Genomic DNA, 22,075 nt, shown 5'->3' on the forward strand with positions numbered 1-22,075 from the left:
GCTCAAAATTTGCTCTGAAAATATTGCATTAGAGTGGTGAAGAATTTTTGTTGAGGTGAAGAGAACAGGGTGGAATGAAAAGATCAGTAATTTCACGGTATTTATAAAGTAGGTAATCTGTGAGCTGGAAGAATCATTATTTTGGCTCGATGCCTTTCTGTACAGATGTTTGATATAATTGCAAGGAGGAATTTAGTTGTTGCAAACACTTCCTGTACAGTTGATAACTAATCAAAACTGTGGATGGCTTGCAATTAGAAGATGCTATCTCTCACAGCCAGCAGCATGCATAATGCAATAGTTTGAAACAACTTGACGGCCTGTTCACTGGTTTGCTGGCTTGAGTTCTGTAGACCAGACTCTAAACCTAACAACATTAAAGAGATTCAAAACCAATGTACCACAGAGGCTGGAAACATTAAAGGGGCAATTCTTAATTAATTCACAAATCAAGATGTTGAAATGATTAGATCCAAATGTTATATTGAGTGACAGGGTTAACTTACCAAAGTTCACTTGGTATCTATATAGTCGAGGCTGCCAATCACCTGCTGTCACACGATATCTGTAGTGTCTGCCAGGTAGGACTATCAAGTATCCTTCTTTCACCATGAAGAACATGACTCTGAATGTGTGTGCATATGTTTGGTATGTGTCTTTTGTCTTCTTTGCACGCTGTCTTTGCAAGGAAATTGATTGCTTCATATTTCCTTACGCAAATCTGGATCTGTGTGGTTAGCATTTGTATTTTGCTGATCCCCTTCTGAATAGGTTTCAGTGCATTTTAGGAGATTTAGGTTTCCATTGTTTTCACAATGAACATTGGTGTATAAGCCTACTAAAGTTGGGCAAACTCTTAATATGTTTGTCAACACAAAGACTGAATGCTGACATGAGGGACAAAGAGCTAATTAAATATGAGGGTAAAAACTTAATGCTCTAATTAGTTCACAAATCCCTGTTCCAGAATAGAACCCATGTGTGTTCTTTGCCTGTAGCCATTTCCCATGTGTAGGTAAATTGACTCAAACCTTTTAAAATGTTACAGAGGGCTACATTTAAAATTTTACATTTTTAGAATGTAAAACAGTACCTGCACAATCATAACTTGCCAGTGTTGCTGATCTGTTTCTCAGTTGTGTTGGGATCAGTGAATTTGTAAGCAAAAGTTCATTGACAAAACACCCTTTAATGTGAGCTGATCATCATTAGGAAATGATTAGCATCAATGTTTATCAACACCGTAGTTGTAATTTTGAAGAGAAATGTCCATGAAGTAGCCCGTAATTTCAAAATAATGATTGTAATGATCAATATAAGACCATTCACCTGATATGAAGAAGAGTTACACTATATTAGATTCTGATGCACCCCAATCAACCAAAGTTCATCATCTAGGGTGAAGGTGGTTCCATCAGCCTTGCTCCACCTTGCAGATTTAAACAATATGATCTGGAAATCACCATGAACAACATAATCGTCTGAGCATTTAATGTAGTGGTATCAAATTCCTTGGTCTATTATTTGGACATATGCATTGAAAATAAATGCTTCTATTAAAATAATGGAAATGGGAACTTGATATGAGTGCATCAAGTGGTTATATGAAAACATTGCCTGGGGTCATTTACAAGCAAAAGAATATCAAAATCAAGTTGAAGTGATTTTATTTTGACTCTGCTGTAGGGTTGCAGAAAGCTCACCAATTTCTGTATTATGGTAGGATGATTTTACTGTCTATCCAAATCCCTTTTCTGTGACGAACAAACAACAAAATTATCACCATGTCAATAACATATCTGCAGAGGGTGGAAGAAAGAAATAAGCAGACCAGGGATGATCTTCCCATATTTGGATAAACCTAATTCTGATGATAGTCGCAGTGAAGACTTTAGGTTGTTAAACTTACTAGACAATCCATGTTCCCTGTCCAGATGAAAGATATCAACCCAAAACACTGATTGTCCATTTCCCTCCATATATGCTGCCTGACTTGCTGTGGTCCTCCAGCAATTTTGGTTTTTATTTCCTCCATATTTCTAGTATATTTGGTATTAATAATTAATCACTCCTACACCATGTTAGGGATAGCTGCTTCATTTGAAGTCAATCAGTTTCATTTGCAAGGCGACAATTTGTACGGATTGAAGTTTGTGCTAACACAGTGTGCAAGCCATTTAAAAATAGGGACAGAAGTTAACCACTCAGCCCCTTTTCTTCCTTTTGACCACAGCTGGTCTCTATCTTCATACTGTATGTCCACTTTGGATACATTTGCAGGCTATGAAGCGTCTCATACCATTCACTTGAAGAAAAATGTATTAGGAAAATTACAAAAATAATTTGTTTGTAAATATAGGACATATGTACTTCCCTTCAAGATAATTAAAAATACTTTCTCCCCAACAATAGACACCACTTTCTCACCACTACTCACCCTTTACAATAAGTTACAAAATTCTTTGTATTTTCTCAACAGATCTTTTGTGTCAGATTTGCTCATTGATTAATGAAGAACATTTGATAATAGAACAATAATTGTCTTTCAGACTTAACTGAACTTTTCAGGTGTCCTATCTGCAGCAGATTTTTAGGAAGGGTTCCTCGTTTCCACTTAACTCTGCAGCAGTGTTCCTAACGGTAACATTAATGGCCTTGCTCCGATTTTAAGGTGAAGCTCCCCTATTCTGGACTCTCCCAACAAAGTAAATAATTCTATCTACCTTTTAAAGTGAATTTACCCTAACACATAAGACTCAAGTGAAATAGAAATTGCCTTATTTTTAATTTTCGTGAAGCAGTTATGACAAGGAATATCAAAAGGTTGTGTACATTTGCATTGAAGTCTTTTTCATTGCCATTGTCAGAGAATAACAGTTGGGAGTTTTGTTGAAGGGGATGAACAACAATCCAGCTTAGTGGAGAGCAGGGAGTCTTGACTGCACTTTAGCATCACTGAAATGGGATATGTGGAGTGAATGGACCAGGAGTGAAGCAGGTGCATGTAAATCTGATTTTAATCATCCAGGCACCATTTGGCTAATATAAATATGACAAACATTAATAAAAATATGAGCAGGAATAGGCCACCAGACCACTCAAGCCTTCCCCACCATTCAATGTGATTGTAACTGATCAAAACTGGCTTCAACTCACCTTCCTCTTCTGTCCCTTCTCAGCAATACCCACAATTCCTCAATCCTTGAAGTATTTATCTATCTCCACTTGAGATCATTGAATAACGTATCCTCCCCTGCCTTCCAAGGCAGAGAATTCCAGACAGCAACTACCCTCTGAGAGAAGAAATTTCTCTGCTCCTCATTCCTAAATAATCAGCTCCTTATCTATAGCTATATCCCTTGGACATGACTCTTTCACCAGTGAAAATTTAAGGCACTTAAAAAATATCAGCCTACAGCAAAACACACAGTCACTCAGGAACAGTGCAGTCTTCCATCAGGGCAGAAGTCCTTTCACTTTCTGAGCAAGTCTTAAGTACAGAACAATCAGCTCTATAGGAGTTAGATGGCATTTTCATGAACTGTTCTTGCTATCTCTGTTTTCCTGATGGTGTATTTTGCCTTTGATAACAACTTCAGATGGCGCAGCATTCTGGCTTCGTGTTCTTTTCCCAAGTGGTTTTCACTGATTGATCCAGTGAGAATCTGATCCATAGGGTCTGTTGTGGAGGTGCCTACTTCTCTAAACAAATTATTTTTGTATATTTCTAAGATATGATTTTCTTCAAATGCTTAACTGGAATGAAACACTTTTTTGGTGCACAAATATAAAATATCAAATGATGTCCTTCTTATCTCCAGCATTTCAGCCAAGGTAAAGACCATAAGAGCAGATTTAGTTCACTTGGCCCATTGAGTCTGCAACGCCATTCAATCGTGGTTGATCCTTTTTCCCCCTTCTTAGTTCTATCCCCTGGCCTTCTCCCCATAGCCTTTGATGCCATGTCCGGTCAAGAGCCTGTCAAGCTCTGCTTTAAATACACCCAACGAGCTGGCCTCCACAGCTGCCTGTGGTAACAAATTCCACAAATTCTCCACCTTCTGGCTGAAGAAATTTCTCTGCATCTGTGTTTTAAGTAGACATCCCTCTATCCTGAGGCTGTGCCCTCTTGTCCTAGATTCCCCCACCATGGGAAACATCCTTTCCACATCTACTCTGTCTAGGCCTTTCAACATACAAAAGGTTTCAATAAGATTCACCCTCATCCTTCTAAAGTCCAAGTAAGTTCAGATGTATGTTTACGGTATGTAGAATCCCACCCAGCAAGTGAATTAGTGGCAGATTTACTAAATGATGATGTGTACACTGTTGAATATGACAAGAATATATAACAGCCACGCCACGGTAGCCTCGCAGTTAATGCAATGCTACTACAGCTTATGGTGTCGGAGTTCAGAGTTCAATTCTGGCATCCTCTGTAAGAAGTTTGTACAACCTTCCCATGGGTTTCCTCCGGGTACTCCGGTTTCTTCCCACAGTCCAAAGACATATCGGTTAGTATGTTAATTGGTCATTGTAAATTGTCCTGTGATTAGTCTATGGTAAAATCAGTGGGTTGCTGGGCAGTGTGGCTCATTGGGCCAAAAGGGTCTGTTCCATGCTGTATCTCTAAATAATAAATAAATAACTGGAACTAACAACCATTGCCTGGCCAAGAACCAACCCAAAATCAAAATAACCCTTTAGCTGCACTGCATTAATATTATTGCATCATTGCAATAGACAGCAATGATTTCAAATCCGTGGAGTAATTTCTGTGTTATGTTTTGATTTGCAAGCCTTGAGAATTTTGCTCTTGTAATGTTTGAGCCATTTGATTAAATTATTGCCTGGTAATCACTTTGATTATTTTCCACATTATATGCAGAGACATGGATGTCGAAATAAGTAGCAGATGTAGGCCAGTTATGTGTGCACTATCTCTGACCACTTGTGACTTTGGCTGAGAGAAATAAACCAATACCATGTTATCAGGATATTGTTGAGGGATCACTGCATTTCACATATCAAACCACCAACCCTTTAATCATAATTCAAAGGAAGGCACCTTTCTTAACCAAGATGTAAATTGCCCTGTAGATGTGTCCATGATTAAGCGAGTGTTTGAATAACCCTGACCATTGACTTAATCCTTTAATCCCTTAACACCTGCTTCTCAACATCCCTTAAGCTTTCTCTCCGTCACTTCTTTTATTTTACCTTGCACAATGCACAAGTATATTACCTGATGCTAAACATTTTTGCCAGATTTGGTTTTTTACCTCCTGATTTTGAATATCATCAGTAATTGGTCCTGATGGGTTACAATGACAAACGATGGTTTTGTTGATCATCGTTATTGAGAACTGGTGAAGTCAAGGCAGTGGAAGAAGGGCAGAATATGACATTAGGATTAACCATTTCACTTGGTAACCATCAGGCTGCTGTGCACGTATTCTTGAGGGTGAATGGTTGGATCTGTGAAGATAAATGGTCATTCAAAATATATTCTGAACCTTGAGTTGTTATTTGCAGAGAAACTAATGTTTCCAAACCCTGATTTAGAGTTTGAATCCAGAATTGAGAATAATCATTATTTCTGCAAAACAGGTTAAAGATTATTTACCTTCTCTACAAAGTCAAGACAGCTTAGACCCTTTGGCCCAAAATATTGTGCCAACCTGCATAAATCTACTCCATGATCAGTCTAACCTTTTCTCCTTACTATATAGCCCAAAACCCTCCATTTTTCATACATCCAAATGTCAATCAAAAAGTCTCTTAAATGCCCCTATTTTATCAGCCTCCAACACCACCACTGGCAGTGTATTGCAGGCCCCACCACATACTGAGGAAAAACAAACTTTCCTTTGACATGTCCCTAAACTTGCCTTCATTCACCTTAAAAGGATCAATTCTGTTCACTGTTTGAATATGCTTCATGGGATTTAACTTCAACAAAGTTCTTGTACAAACTGTGTAAATCTAAACAGTGAGATTGAGAAATGTTTCATTGTGCATTTTTATAACTGGCCTTGATTCAGTCTTCATCTGACATCCATAATTGCCTTTGGCAGCAACCTTAAAATGATCATACTGAATGTGAATCTTAGCCAAATACTTCCTCCCAATCGCGAACAGGATAATTAATTATAGCATCCATTGATTCTGTCTAACTTAAACAAATTTTGTCCATTCATTTATTTAATATTCAGAACGCCATTGAAGGAATTTTTACAACCACCTTACTAAAGTAGCTTTCGTTTTTATGTAACACACACAAAATGCTGGTGGAACGCATCAGGCCAGGCAGCATCTATAGGGAGAAGCACTGTTGACGTTTCGGGCCGAGACCCATAACGTCGACAGCGCTTCTCCCTATAGATGCTGCCTGGCCTGCTGCGTTCCACCAGCATTTTGTGTGTGTTGCTTGAATTTCCAGCATCTGCAGATTTCCTCGTTTTTTGTTTTTATGTATTTATGTTTCTAAGAATTCATAAAATAAAATTTGATAGGTCAGTTTTAGATTAATCATTTCTGTAGACTGTTACCAAATACTAGACTACACTTACAAAATTGTGTTGCTATCATTATATGATAATGACATGATGAATCATCAAACAGATGAACATTCCAGAAAATTTTCATTCAGAATTTAAATAACAATTGCTCATTATAAAACTCTCCTTGTCCTCAAGATTCAGCCTTCCATTCACCAGATAACCACAGGTAATAAATAATGTGTCAGAAAATAATTCTTCCTATAACATTGATAACTCATGCTGTGATGAGGGCTTCACGATTCTTTAACAGTTTATGGATAGGTGAATGGACAAATCTTGTCTGACGGAGTTTCATGCACTTTAGTAAAATGAGTCAATAGGTCGACTAAATGGAGGGAGATCACAAGTGAGCATTACAGTGGGAAACGGGTGTTTTTCTGCATCATGCACAGGTCTCTACAGCAAATGGTCAGGAAAGGAAACAGCACATTCACCTTCATTACAAGGGTTGGAGCTTAGAAACCGGGAAGTATTGTTGCAATAGTCCAGTGTGCATTCAAACCACATCTGGAATATTTTTAAACTTATTTTAAAAAGGATATAGTAGCACTGGAGGTAAGAGAGATACACTGGGCTTATTCCGGGGATAAAGGGATAGTCGTGTCCTAAGAGGCTAGAAATATTGGATTTCTGATCTTTGAAGGTTAGCAGAATAAGGGATGATGTCATTGAAACCCATAAGATCTTGCGGGAGCATGACAGAAGAGATTGAGGTGTTTTCACTAATAGGAAATGAGTTAATGTAGATGTAAGAAAGTGGTCATTTAAAACTGAGCTGCACCAAACTGTCTTCTTGTGGAATGTAGTAAACCTTCGAAATGTTCTCTCCTGGAGAATTGTGGAGACTGTGATCCTGGGAGTGTTTGAAATGGAGGTTAATAAATTTTTGAGAGATCAGGGAATTGATGCCAATGGGGAACTGGCACAGAAAAGCAGGTGGGGCCTGAGGCAGATCAGCCAAGATTATTTTGTATGTAGGGCAGACTGGAGAGGTCAAGAGGCCTATTCCTACTCTGATTTTCTCCTGTTCTTGTATTCCATCCCATATCACCAGCACAATGACAATAACAAAGACCCAGACAATAAACCTGTTCATGAGACTGCTAGTAACTGTATTGAATATTTATGTGTGTATCTGGTTTTACTTTCCTGTTGTGTGCTTGTGGCTATGCTGTTTTGAGGGCATTGTCTACAGAACAAAGCGTTTCATATGCCACAATGCTCTTTTGCTTTAGGAATGGTTCTTCCACATCGGAAGATCTCTTCTGGAAGCTGGATGCTCTACAGATGTTCGTCTATGATCTACACTGGCCAGAGCCCGAATTCTCCCAACATCTGGACCAAAGACTCAAACTCATGGCAAGTGACATGATTGAGGCCTGTGTGAAAAGGTAGGTGTGACTGGCCAAACAGGAGTTCTATCACAGATTAATGCAAAAGCTGCACACTTTGCAACCAAGGGTACAAACTTTTCTGTTTGGAACCAATTTCAAAACTCCGCTGAAGACTGTACACTGAAATCAGCCTGAGACACGAGCACCCAGAAACATCTGAGCACATGTTGTGACATCAAATAGCACACAGCATTTGTTTGCTATCATTTGCGTGAAATTCTACTGGCCTACAGGTCTCTTAAGAACCCTGAAGTAGGTCTTCACCATAATGGTAGGACTTTCTTCAATATTAATTAAAGGCTTGCAAAGCTGTCAGGGAGAACATGATATCCATCTTCCTCCTGGTATGGGCCTCCTTTAATTTCCAAAACTCTTATGTTGTCATTGCCTGATTCCCCACTTCCTAATCAACCATCTAACCACCCCACTGTCCCCAGCACAGACAGTGAGCAATACATTATAACCTTTCTAATTGATACAGTTATGGGAGGGAATGATATTGTAAGAGAAATGATTCTGAATGTGCAACTTGAAACAAATCCACCTTCACTAGGAAGCATGTTCCTGCAAACCAAGCTGTAATTATAAAGTCAATTGGAAATTTTTCTTCCCCCCTCATATGTGACAACAAAAGGGAAATGTTTTCTTTTTGGAATATAATCCATTCAGTTGCAGTTCCCATAAATGTACATAAGGAATAGTTGTGTTAGATTGACAAGTTAATGAAAGCTTTAAGCTTCTGAGGCTTGGTTATGTGTGTATAAAAGGTGTTTGTTTCTGTTCTGCTGGATCAGTACACTCCTCTAACAGCTAAATGAGATGATCATTGTATCACAGAATATTTTGGCGCTGATTGGAGGTCATGTGGTCCATCATGTCCATATTATCAGATAAAGGATTTTTTCGAGGTGTCCTTTTTCCCATTTCTCAACCTGCAGTCCTGTAAATGATGGCTTATCAAGGGCTTATCCAAGTAGTTTGTGAACATGATAGCATTCTACCACAACCCACAATTTAAGCTGTGAGTTTTGGATTATCTGAGGGAAGATTCTCCTCAACTCTCTGCTAATCTTTCTACCCATCACCTTAAATCTATCTACTTTGGTTACATCTCTCTACCAAGAGAAATTTGCCCTTCCTCCTGCCCTGTCCTAATCCTAAATAGATCAATTAAGTCTATCTATCAATTTCTTTGTTTTGATGAAAACAATCCCAGTTATACCAATATGAAATTCCTCCAATCCTGGTTCCCGTCATCTACCTAAGCATCATGTTCTTCAGATTATATTGTGACAAACTAATATATGCCTAGCTGTGGGCTGGCATGGTGTTTTATAAAATACTATCATACCGTCTCTGTTCATCTATTCTGTGCCTCAGCTGATATAGGGGCAACCCTCTCACTGGGGCTTCTGTACAAACTTGGCTCATTTGCTAACTCTGCTAACAGTCACGTAACTCAGCGGTGAGAAGACACCTTTCATAAATAATATATATCTGGGGTCGGAATGATTTGGGGTTCAACCAAACAGGAAAGTTAGGATGTTCCAGTTAAGGAACATAGGTTTTTCATTAATGCTGTGTAAATACTGTCCATACACTATTATCAGTAGCCCAGAAGTGACAGATCGTACCCCAGCATAAGATTTTAAATAAAGTATATTTACCAAACTTTCAACTTAAACAGTTTCAGAAAAATAAAAGAAAAATAAAAGAGCCCATTATGATTAAACCATTCCAATGTGCACATTAACATTGGAGCTCATTTCTGGAGTAGTCAGGTGTATTGTTTTGCTCACACACTGGACGCATGGTCTGCGTGGAAGCACCCTCCACATTCCAAGCTTTCCTCAAAGACCATCTCGAACAAACTGGCTCTCTTAGGAGTATAGGCCATACCTACTTGGAGCCATTCATCTGCACAAAGCACTTCTTGCAATGGGGACTCTCCATTCAAACACAATTCTGCAGCATCTTCCCCTATGCCCCACTCTGCAACTCCCGGCTGAAGACCTGAAACCAGACTACTGTCCTTCAGACATCTGATCCAGTCTAGCTCTCCCGAATTTTCCACTGGGCAGAAAGTTACAATTGGCTGACCTAACATTCCGAAGTTTGACAACATGGTTCCTTTTCTTTAGCCGAAGCCAAAACACTCTTACCAGCAGGACACTCTGCTTTTATTGAAAACTGCTAAAATAAAATGCCTCTCAGCATAGTAGTAGAAATCTTAACCAGGGCATCACATAGCTATACATCTTGAGTGCATTCTTAATCACCTTACCCGTCTGTCCTACTATCATTAGGGAACTATGGCCTTGCACCCAGATCCCTCTGTCGCTCTGAGTCGTTGGGTCATTCAGATCAGGAAAAATGGCAAGTTTGACCCCTGCAGAGTAAACTGATTTCAAACAGTGCAGCAGCTGAGGTTCAACAGCTGATTACAACACACCTGGATTACAACACACCTGGATTACAAATGGTGCAGTTGAAGCTGCAGATGCAGTTGCAAACAGACCTGATATTTTTACTACAGTTTTAGGAAAGTAACCAAACTGATCATTAAAAATACTTGGTTATATGTATGAGAATAACCTAGTAAGTATAAATCAATATTCATAAGCAATTATTTTTAGCAATATCCTCTTCTTCTTCAAAGCAGTAGATTGTGCAAAGCAATGAGACATTATTTAATTAAACCTATAAAAAGCATTGGACCAAGTATAAATTATTAATTGCTTGCAAAACATTACAAATTCAGGGTAAACCTTGAGAAAAATGGTTGGAATGCAGCCGATGCTCCTCGTGTATATTCAGTTGCAAGTATGGCATGTGTGCTGCTATGATGTGGCAAATGTGTTGTGGTCTTTTGACACATTGTTCTTGAAATCATGGAATAGTACGGCCAATATTCCATCTGATTGCTTTTTACAGTTGTTCAGTACAACCATTACTCTGAGCGTAAAATTTTATACAGCCTGAAAAATGCGCAGCATTTTAAATATTGTTTTTGTAATGTGTATATGATGAATATTTAGAATGAAAATTGAAAGAGGGCAATTTTTATTTTATCTATTAGTTGAAGGGTATAATGAAATACAGTGCAACAAAGAAAATTTAGACAACACTGGCATTCAGCAGGCTGATGGTTTATTAACAATGAGCTACCAACATCCATTCTGTGTTTATTGTTACAATTTGTAACAATGTTGTAACTTGAAACTCTGACAACGTAAATATGTTGAAGCTCTAAAAAGTTTCAAAGCAAAGGTTGTGATGCATCTGTATTTAGAAAATTGATGGATCATATTCATTGACACATAATTAATTACAGGGTATTTCACAAATATGTTAACACAATTTCAAAATGATCCTAATGTAATATAAAAGAAAATTGCAGTTGCACGGCAACAAGGAAACATTTAAGTTACAGTGCAGTTGCGCAACTTTGAGAAAACAGTGCGTGCAGCAGAGAAACAAGACCTTTCACCCATTTTATACATCTTGCTCTTAATCTGTACATTTGCAAATTCCATTTACCTGCATTAGGCCCATATGCTTTTACCATCTAAGTATCTCCCCAAATGCTATTTAAACTTTGTAATTGCATTTATCTCTACCATCCTCTGCAGTTCATTCCAGTTAACGATGGCCCTCTATGTAAAAAAAACTTACCCTTCGTACCTCCTTTCAATTTCTCCCCTCTCATCTTAAACCTGTGCATTGTAGTTCCAGATTCTACTGCCTTATAATGGATGGAGTGAGGAATGGCTGAACAGTCATTTGTTGATTGACCAACTGGAAAAACCTAACCCTCTACACACATACACACACACACACACACACACACACACACACACACACACACACACACACACACACACACTCATTCTCTCTCTCTCTCTCTCTCTCTCTCTCTCTCTCTCTCTGTCTGACTCTGTCTTTAACTGACTCCCACCCTCCCTCTCCCTCACCCACCCTTCCTCCCCTTTCCTTCCTCTCCTTCTCCCACCCTCCCTTTTCTTTCACTTTCCACTCCTCATTTTCCTCCTCCTGTTCAACATGGCTACTGGCACAAGGGCTGAGGTGGTGAGCTGGGAGGATTGTCAGGTTGGGCAGTGACAAAGCACAGTTGATTTCTAAAGCCCATGCTGTACACTGCAAACTTCTTCCAATGTGCTGCAGGCATACCTGTGCTTGCTCAAAGAGGTTGAAGGTAGCAGCATAGCTTTCGTTATTCTGAGAATCCTCTTGTGTGAGGATTAGTGTGTAGAAGTCAGGTGCTGACAGTCCTCGTTATCTTTTCAAGGTCCTGTTACATTACGTTGTGCGTTGTATTTGGCCTGGTGTGAATTTAGTTGCCGTGTAATACAGTACGTATAAAAACTGTTCACCCCACCTCCCAGAGGATTTCATGTTTTATTGTTTTACATCATTGAATCACAGTAGATTTCATTTGGCTTTTTTAACATGGATGAACAGAAAAAACTCTTCTGTGTCAAAGTGAAAACAGATTTCTACAAAGTGATCTAAATTAATTTCAAATATATAACACAAAATAGTTTATTGCATAAGTATTCACCCCCTTTAATATGGCACACCAAATCATCAATGGTGCAGCCAACTGGTTTTAGAAGTCACATAATCAGTTACATAGAGATCTGTTTTTGGAGACCTGTGTGCAGACAAGGTGTTTCAATTGATTGTAGTAAAAATACACCTGTACCTGAAAGGTCCAACTGCTGGTGAGTCAGTATCCTGGCAAAAGCTACACCATGAAGACAAAAGACAGTATCCAAGCAACTCTGCTAAAAGGTTATTGAAAAGCACAAGTCAGGAGATGGATACAAGAACATTTCCAAGTCACTGAATATCCCTTGGAGTACAGTTAAGTCAATCATCACGAAATAGAAAGAATATGACAGAGCTGAAAATCTGCCTAGAGCAGGCTGTCCTCAAAAACTGAGTGATCGTGCAAGAAAGGGGAGTAGTGAGGGAGATCACCAAGAGACCTATGACAGCTCTGGAGGAGATACAAGCTTCAGTGACTGAGATGGGAGAGACTGTGCATACAACAACTGTTGCCCGGGTGCTTCACCAGTCACAGCTTTATGGGAGAGTGGCAGAGAGAAAGCCATTGTTTAAAAAAAACTCATATGAAATCTCCGCTAGAGTTTACCAGAAGGCATGTGGGAGACTCTGAAGTTAACAGGAAGAGGGTTCTATGGTGGTCTGATGAAACTAAAATTGACCTATTGGCCTTCAGAATAAATGCTACACCAAACACCACAGATCATCGAAAACACACCATCCCTACCATGAAGCATGGTGGTGGCTGCATCATGCTGTGGGGATGCTTCTCCGCAGCAGGCCCTGGAAGGCTTGTGAAGGCAGAGGGTAAAATGAATGCAGCAAAATACAGGGAAATCCTGGAGGAAATCCTGATGCAGTCTGCAAGAGAACTGCAACTTGGAAGGTTTGTTTTCCGGCAAGACAATGACCCCAAGCATAAAACCAAAGCAACAAAGGAGTGGCTTAAAAACAACAAAGTTAATGTCCTGAAGAGGCCAAGTCAGAGTCCAGACCTCAGTCAAACTAAGAATTTGTGGCTGGGCTTGAAAAGGGCTGCTCACTCACAATCCCCATGGAATCTGACAGAGCTTGAGCAGTCTTGTAAAGAAGAATGGGGAAAAATTGCAATGTCTAGATTTGCAGAGCTGATAGAGACCTATCCACACAGACTCAAGGCTGTAATTGCTGGAAAAAGTGCAACTACTAAATGCTGACTTGAAGGAGGCAAATACTTGTGCAATCAATTATTTTGTGTTTTAAATTTGTAATTAATTTAGGTCCCTTTGTAGAGATCTTTTTTCGCTTTGACACAATAGAGTCTTTTTCTGTTGATCAGTGTCAAAAAAAAAGCCAAATTAGATCCACTGTGATTCAGTATAGTGAAACAATGAAACATGAAAATTTCAAAGGGGGGAGTGAAAACTTTTTATAGGCACTGTATGTACGCACATGGTGTGTGATGCTTTATTATAGTATGCCCCGAGTTCCATTGCAGTTTGCGGCAAGTGCTACAGCATGCCATACCTCAGAGCATTTCATTGTGTGTGTTTTCATTTGCAATATGGAATGTGTTCTGCAGTGATGGCAAGTTTAATAGTCTTCTGTGTTTTGTGTCATGATACATCTTTTGACATGGTGTTTATTCTGTAATGGTTATGTCATTATTCATGATCTTAATCTTATTCATAATTGAATAATTAAAATAATTGATGATTTTCTTGTTCATAATCTTATTCATGGTGTGTCCTTTGCTGGTGTTGTTTGCATGATGGTGTACAGCAAATGCTGGACACATCCAGTCACTGCTATGCTGCACGCAAGGCAGTGTCAATTACACTGCACAGACAAGCTCTGCATTCAAGGAGAGAAAGGCGAGGAGCCTATGGTACATCTCACTATAAAAATGCGCACCTTCATTGTGTTGTTGGTGATATCAATGGCATTGCGCACAAAAAGAAGTCCACAATCTTTCTCTCTGTCTAGAAAAAAAGAGGAAAATTCCACTCTCAGGCCCGTGCAGAGCAAACGTGAAGTATTGGTGGCATCCATGGCTGTAGCCTGGAAAGATAGTAAATTGATTGGTTCTGAATCTTTGAGACAACTGGCTGCAAGGTTCTGACCCTACTCTACAGTTATGGCTGCAAAGTTTGCCTTTTCTTTCTTGGAACCTTCTGACTAAGCAGTTTCCTAATGCACTTCCTCTCTCTGAGGTGGGCTCAGAGGAATTACCTCCTGAAGGTGTGCTTGACGACAATCAGTAGCGTGCCTCTGCATCTGCTTCAGTGGAGCCATATCCATCAGAGGTGTTCAGCAGCAGCTTTCCCCAATCAAACCTGATCAAAGACAGTTGGCTGTAATTGAAGGAACCCTTCTGAGATGATAACAGATGTTGTGGTGTCAACCACACTCCTGTTCAGCACACCAGCCTGAGGAAACCTCTGTTGCCACGGAGCCTCGGCAGTGGTTTCTGACAGCTGTAAAGGAACCAGAGAAACAAAATAATAATTAAAGCAAAATTACCAGAAATTAAATATATTTTACCAACTGGTCCCACTTATATTTTGTGTACTAAAAAATTCATTTACGGCTTAATTAACTGCTGGTGTCCTTCAGAGAATGTGCTTTGAGTTTCCTGTGGTGATGGTCCTTTCATAACCATGAAGGTATTAATGGTAGAGGGGTGGGTGGAAATTTCAGTTAGTAATTCCAAATGGCACGATCCCTACTGTAAATGTCTCCTTGCTGCCAAGCTCTGTTAACTCTCTATGTTAAGGGGAATTGAAATGGGAAATTGTGTGGAGATATGTAGATGTCATCAAGCACAGGGTTTGCACATTGCATCATCTGGGTATGCAAAAACCTTTCCTCATACAAGATGACAGTAACATCTTAAGCTCCATCACGCTGAGCACTGGTGTCCCCCAGGACGGTGTGCTCAGCCCACTGCTGTTCATGATGCTGACTCGCAGCTGCACTGCCAGATCCAGCTCAAACCGTGTCATTACATTCACTGATAATATAACAGTCATTGGCCTCATCAGCAACAAGGAATCAGAATCAGAATCAGGTTTATTATCACTGGCATGTGTCGTGAAATTTGTTAACTTAGCAGCAGCAGTTCAATGCAATTTATAATATAGAAGAAAAAAAACTAATAATCATAAATAAATAAATCAATTACAGTATATGTATATTGAATAGATTAAAACTCGTGCAAAAAACAAAAATAATATATATTAAAGAAGTGAGGTAATGTCCAAGGGTTCAATGTCCATTTAGGGATGGGGTGGCAGATGAGGAGAAGCTGTTCCTGAATCGATGAGTGTGTACTTTCAGGCTTCTGTACCTCCTGCCTGATGGTAACAGTGAGAAAAGGGCATGCCCTGGGTGCTGGAGGTCTTTAATAATGGACGCTGCCTTTCTGAGACACAAAGATGTCCTGGGTACTTTGTAGGCTAGTGCCCAAGATGGAGCCGATGAGATTTACAACTTCCTGCAGCTTCTTTCCGTCCTGTGCAGTAGCCTCCCCATACCAGATAGTGATGCAGCCTGTCAGAATGCTCTCCACGGTACAACTATAGAAGCTTTTGAGTGTATTTGTTGACATGCCAAATCGCTTCAAACTCCTAAAAAAGTATAGCTGCTGTCTTGCCTTCTTTATGACTACATCAGTATGTTGGGACCAGGTTAAATCCTCAGAGATCTTGACACCCAGGAACTTGAAACTGCTCACTCTCTCCTCTTCTGATCCCTCTATGAGGATTGGTATGTATTCCTTCATCTTACCCTTCCTGAAATCCACAATCAGCTCTTTCATCTTACTGATGTTGAGTGCCAGGTTGTTGCTGCGACACCATTCCAATAGTTGGTATATCTCACTCCCGTATGCCCTCTCATCTCCATCTGAGATTCTACCAACAATGGTTATATCATCAGCAAATTTATAGACGGTATTTGAGCTATGCCTAGCCACACAGTCATTGGTATAGAGAGAGTAGAGCAGTGGGCTAAGCACACACACCTGAGGTGCACCAGTGTTGATCATCAGCGAGGAGAATATCTCATCACCAATCCGCACAGACTGTGGTCTTACAATTAGGGAGTCGAGGATCCAATTTCAGAGGGAGGTACAGAGGCCAAGGTTCTGTTCTTTTCAATCAGGAATGATGAGTTGGCATACAGAGAGGAGGTAGAGAGGCTTGTCAGATAGTGTGGGAATAACAACCTGTGTGTCAGTGTGGACAAGACAGAAGAGGTGGTTGAGGACTTCAGGAATGCACAGGTTGTCTACTCTCTGTTGCTCATCAATAACTCTGCTGTCGGAAGGGTGAATAGCACAAAGTTTCTTGCTCTGCACATAACGAGTGATCTCACCTGGATCCACAACACCTCCTTGGTAGTCAAGAAGGTACAGCAATGTCTACACTTCTGAGGAGATTGAGGCATGCAGTGCTCCTCACCCTCATTCTAACAGCGCCATCGAGCGTGTCCTGTCTGTCTGCATCATTGTGTGGTATAGAAGCTGTGGTTTCGGAATGCAAGACCCTTCAGAGGACAGTAAGAACTGGCAAGAGGATCTTTGGGGCCTCCCTCCCCACTACTTTTGACATTTATTGGCAGCGTTGTAGATGAAGGGCCCAAATGAGCTGCCATTTACAGGCAACATTTTAGATGAAGGGTCCAAAACATTATTGAGGATCCCTACCACCCATTCCATAATTTCTTTGACCCACTACCGTCAGAAAAGAGGTATACAAGCATCAGGACTAGGGCAGCCAGACTGAGTAACAGCTTCTTCCCTCAGCCTCTGAAACTAATGAATAACTTGCCATCACCGAGCTCTCATCATTAGGACAGAAATATGTTTAATGTACTATTTACTGTTTACCTGTGCTATTACTACATGCATTTTGAATTATGCTTTATTAATGTATTCATGTTTTATGTGCTGAGTGTGATTTATGTTTTGTGGGTGTACTGGTCGGGAGGAACACTGTTTTATTTGGTTGTGTGTGTATGTATGTTATCTATACAGTCAGATAACAATAAATGTGAACTTGAACTTGTATTGGATCTTTGTCTCTGAAAGGAAAATCCCAACAAAAACTTCAGGTCTAAATGTCAAACCTTTTGTATCTTTTTATTAGTACTTTCATAAAGCGAAGTACACATACATATGCTCGTCACATACCCTGCAATAGCACCCAGCACTCAACAGCACATACAGTGTCATAACATTACAACACGTTCTTCACCACAATGCCACAACAAACAGCACATTGCAATATCTGCGTACCAAACCCCAACACTAGCCGCTTCGTACCCTAACAGACCATGCCTCAACACATAATGCTGTAATTGGTGCCACGGTACCTGCTGCACTATAATACAACACACAATACTGCTACATGTACATTTCAGACCACAACACAACATTATAAAGCAACACTTGCACTATCCATGCCACAACACCATTCACATGACACCACCAAGCAAACCACACCAGCAAAGGGCAAACCATGACATTACACAATACATATCATTGTCAAAATATGCACCATGACACTAAACACACAAGACCATGCTACTTGGCACATCATAAGGGAACGCATGCCGTATCACAACTGAATAACTGAATGTGCACGTTGCCACAATGTATGTCAAGCTATAATGCATGCATAAGATGCAATGGTGTTGTTACACATGCCACAATACAGCAGAACACGGTGCACTGTAACAAAACATCTCACACTATAAAGCAACACATGCCACTCTACAATGCAGACCACACTGCAACTAAATTCACACCAGACCACAACACAATAGACATCAGAGCACACTGAAAGCAAGCAGGGGTTAGTAGGTTTTGGGTGATTTTCTATCTTAAATCTGAGCTAAAAATTTTATTCCTTTACTCATTGTGCTTTTGTAGACACTACTTGCTTGAGGAATATTTTAGACAGTAGCTGAAAAATCATTCTTCCTGTGCTCACTTCTTCCGAGCATCAGCAAAGCTCAATTCCTGGTCTTACTTGTGAAAGACGCAGAAGCTTGCTAGACAGGCAGTGGGATGGAATTGATACGTGGCCCCTAATGTTTACACAACTGTATGAAAAGAGGCTGAGCTGGTCGAATGGAAGCGATTGTGATGGTATTCCTTCATTCCACATTGGACTTAGTGTATATTTCTTATTGGTTGATCTATTACTTCCACCATTCACTGCTCCTTGATTATCTGTGGCCTTGGCACGACTAATTCCAAACTAAGACAAAAGGAGTCACAAGCAAATTTATCATTAGCATCAGCAGATTTAACAAACATACCTTCTATCCCTTCATCTAGGTCATTTAAGTTTCGAATATTTGTTCACTCTGAATAACAGCTCTTTCTTTACATTAAACAGAACAAGGATCGCATTTGAAGTCAAGTTACAAAAACTGAACAAGTCAACAGATCTGCGTGTTCCTTCTCCTGTCTGTACAATGTTCAATGTGCTTGTGGATGCAAAGAAACAATCAACAAAACTCTGCATTTTGGAAGGAGCACAAGAGGTAGGTCTTCCATTTTCATTGCCACCTCAGTTATAACTTATGATTTTCACTCTGTTTGCATTGAGTTTTTTCCAAATGTCTGTTGCCACTGGAACTTAATTCAACAAATGTTACACAAATTTTATGATCTTAAAACAATTTCAATTACATCTTGGGTAATCGGCCCTTCTTGTCTACTCCTCCTCTCAATAAGATCATAGCTGATGTGAATGTAACTTCAACTCCACAATCTCCCCTACCCCGATCATCTTCCAACATTCAGCTACCTCTGCCGTACTCTGTTTCCACCTTTTGCAGAAGGAAATTCCAAAGACCCACAACTCTCCCAGAGAGAGAGAAAAAAACAATTACGTCAGATTAAATGACACATCCTTTATTTCAACAGTAACCTCTAGTTCTAGAATCTCCCAGAAGAAGAAACAATATCTCCACATTTATCCTATAAAGACCTCCGAAGATCTTACAGCTTTTGGTTGTCACCTTTCAGCCTTCTGAAAGTGACTAGAAACAAGTTCAAATTGTTTAACCTTTCCACTTAAGATGGCATGCACATTCCAGGTCTTAGTCCAGGAAATTTTATCTGAACTCATTCCTAAATGAGTCCAATAGTGTGCACAGTGTAACTGAATCAGAATCTCCTCACTTTTGTCATCTGTTTCCTTCACAATAAACAATTAAGTTCTGTTAACAAACTTCTACAGATGTATCGTGCAGAGCATTCTAACTGGCTGCATCACCATCTGGTATGGTGGGAGGGCTACTGCACAGGGTCGGAGTAAGCTGCAGAAAGCTGTAAAATTATTCAGCTCCATCATGAGCACTAGCCTCCATAGTATCCAGGACATCTTCAAGGAGCGATGCCTCAAAAAAGCGGCATCAGTCATTAACCCAGAACATGCCCTCTTCTCACGGTTACCATCAGGAAGGAGGTATAGAAACCTGAAGGCACACACTCAGCGATTCAGCAACAGCTTCTTCCTCTCTACTGTCTAATTTCTAAATGGACATTGAGCTCACGTACACTACCTCACTACTTTGTTAGTTCTATTTTTGCTCCACTTATTTAGTACAACAATTTAATACATTTATGTGCTTTCTGTAATTCACAGTTTTTTCTCTATTATGTATTGCATTGTACTGCTACCATAAAGTTAACATATTTAACGACATATGCAGGTGATATTGAACCTTATTCTGATACTTTTCTGATTTTTTCTACACATGCGTAGTAGTATTTTGTAATAGAACCCCTCTACATTACAGATGTCTGCATTTTCTCATCTTTTAGGTATCTCTTTTTTTCTTTTTCTGCCAAAGCATACAATTTCACATTTTGGCACATTGTGCTCATTGTCTACTGTCCACTCATTTAATTCTCCTATATATCCCTTTTGTCTCTTGATATTCTCTCTACAACTTGATCTCCTGGTTTCATGCTTGTCATCAGCAGATTTAGGGACCTTTACTTCAGGTCTTTTATATAAATTGTAAAAAGTCAAGACACCAATATCGACCTGTACTGATTACGTTTTGCAATCAGGAAGAAACCTATTAATACCTACTCTCTGTTAACCAACCAATCTTCTCCCCACACCAATATGTCACATCCCACAACAGGGGCTTTTCTTTTCCATAATAATCACTGATGTAGCAGGTTACCAAGTATCTTCTGGAAACCTAAATGTAATGCATCCACTGGTTCCTGTATATGGACTGCACAGTACTGTATTTATCAACATGGAGTGGAGAGTGAGTTTGTAAATCTGGCAGCAGCAAAGGATGTTGGGAATGGCAGGGTGGAGTGTGGGACAGGTGGGAGAGAAAGGGTGCCAGGAGTTCGGGGTGGGGGGCTGATGTGAGTGGAGAAACACCCAGCTCTGATACACCAGACAAGATTAGTTGATTTCAAACAATTGGTTTATTGATCATTACAGAATGTCTCTCTGAAGCTTCCCACTCCCTTCCCCTGTTCCCAACCATGATTCCCCTCTCCCTGCTTCCTTCCACTCTCAGTCCACAATAGAGACCCATATCAGAATCAGGTTTATCATCACTCACATATGTTATGAAATCCTGTTTTTTTTTGTGACAGCAGTACAGTGCAATACAATAAATTTACTACTGTACTGTGCAAAAGTCTTAGGAATCTTGCCTATGTATATGTGCTTAAGACTTTTGCACAGTACTGCATTTCTTCAAAAAATTCCAATTAATGGTGGCATGGTATTGTAGCGGTTAGCATAACGCTATTAGAGTGCCAGTGATGGGGTTCATTTCCACCTCCGTCTGTAAATAAATATGCCAAGTATGATCTCAACATAACAGCTTAGAATATTTTTCCATTGCCAAATATCATATATGCAGGTGTATTTTCTCAATAACTAAAAACCAATAAGAACAGCAGATGCTGGAAAATTAAAATAAAAGCAAAAAATGCAGAAACTTCTGAGTGGCTTGGGCTGGATCTGTGGGACGAGAAACAATCCGTTGCAGGGTCCTTCACATTAATTGTTAATTCTTGTTCTCTACCTACTGACATGCTGTGACCTGCTGAGTTAGAGTCGTAGAGAAGTACAATGCAGAAACAGGCCCTTCAGCCCATCTAGTCCATGCTGAACCATTCAAACTGCCTACTGCGTCGGAACCATAGCCCTCCAAACTCCCACCATCCATGTATTTATACAAATTTCTCTTAAATGTTGAAATCAAACTCGCATGCTCCACTTGTGCTGGCAGCTCATTCTCTACATTTGTGACCCTCTAAGTGAAGAAGTTTCCCCTCAAGTTCCCCTTAAACTTTTCACCTGTCACCACTACTCTGAACTGATTCAATGACCTAAGACTCACCTTCAGGACTCTTTACAACTTATATTCTCAGTATTAATTATTATTTGCTCAGTTTGTCTTCTTTTGCACTTTGTTCGTTTGTCAGTCTTTGTTTGTTTAAGTATAGCTTTTTGTAAATCCCATTGTATTTCTTTTTTCCTTGTAAGT

General features: G+C 39.8%; 1 protein-coding gene across 13 annotated transcripts in view; it reads left to right on the forward strand.

Moving 5' to 3' along the window:
- Nucleotides 1-22,075, forward strand: part of cadps2 (Ca++-dependent secretion activator 2) — a 669,949-nt gene that overhangs the window by 575,498 nt on the left and 72,376 nt on the right. For all 13 annotated transcript variants that reach the window (XM_073059126.1, XM_073059121.1, XM_073059123.1 and 10 more), the window contains 2 exons: nt 7,799-7,954; nt 18,934-19,081. In XM_073059126.1, the coding sequence (XP_072915227.1) occupies nt 7,799-7,954; nt 18,934-19,081 (304 nt within the window). The remainder of the gene's footprint in view (nt 1-7,798; nt 7,955-18,933; nt 19,082-22,075) is intronic.

Source organism: Hemitrygon akajei, chromosome 10 (genome assembly GCF_048418815.1).
Source record: "Hemitrygon akajei chromosome 10, sHemAka1.3, whole genome shotgun sequence".
In the NCBI taxonomy this organism is placed as follows: Eukaryota; Metazoa; Chordata; class Chondrichthyes; order Myliobatiformes; family Dasyatidae; genus Hemitrygon; species Hemitrygon akajei.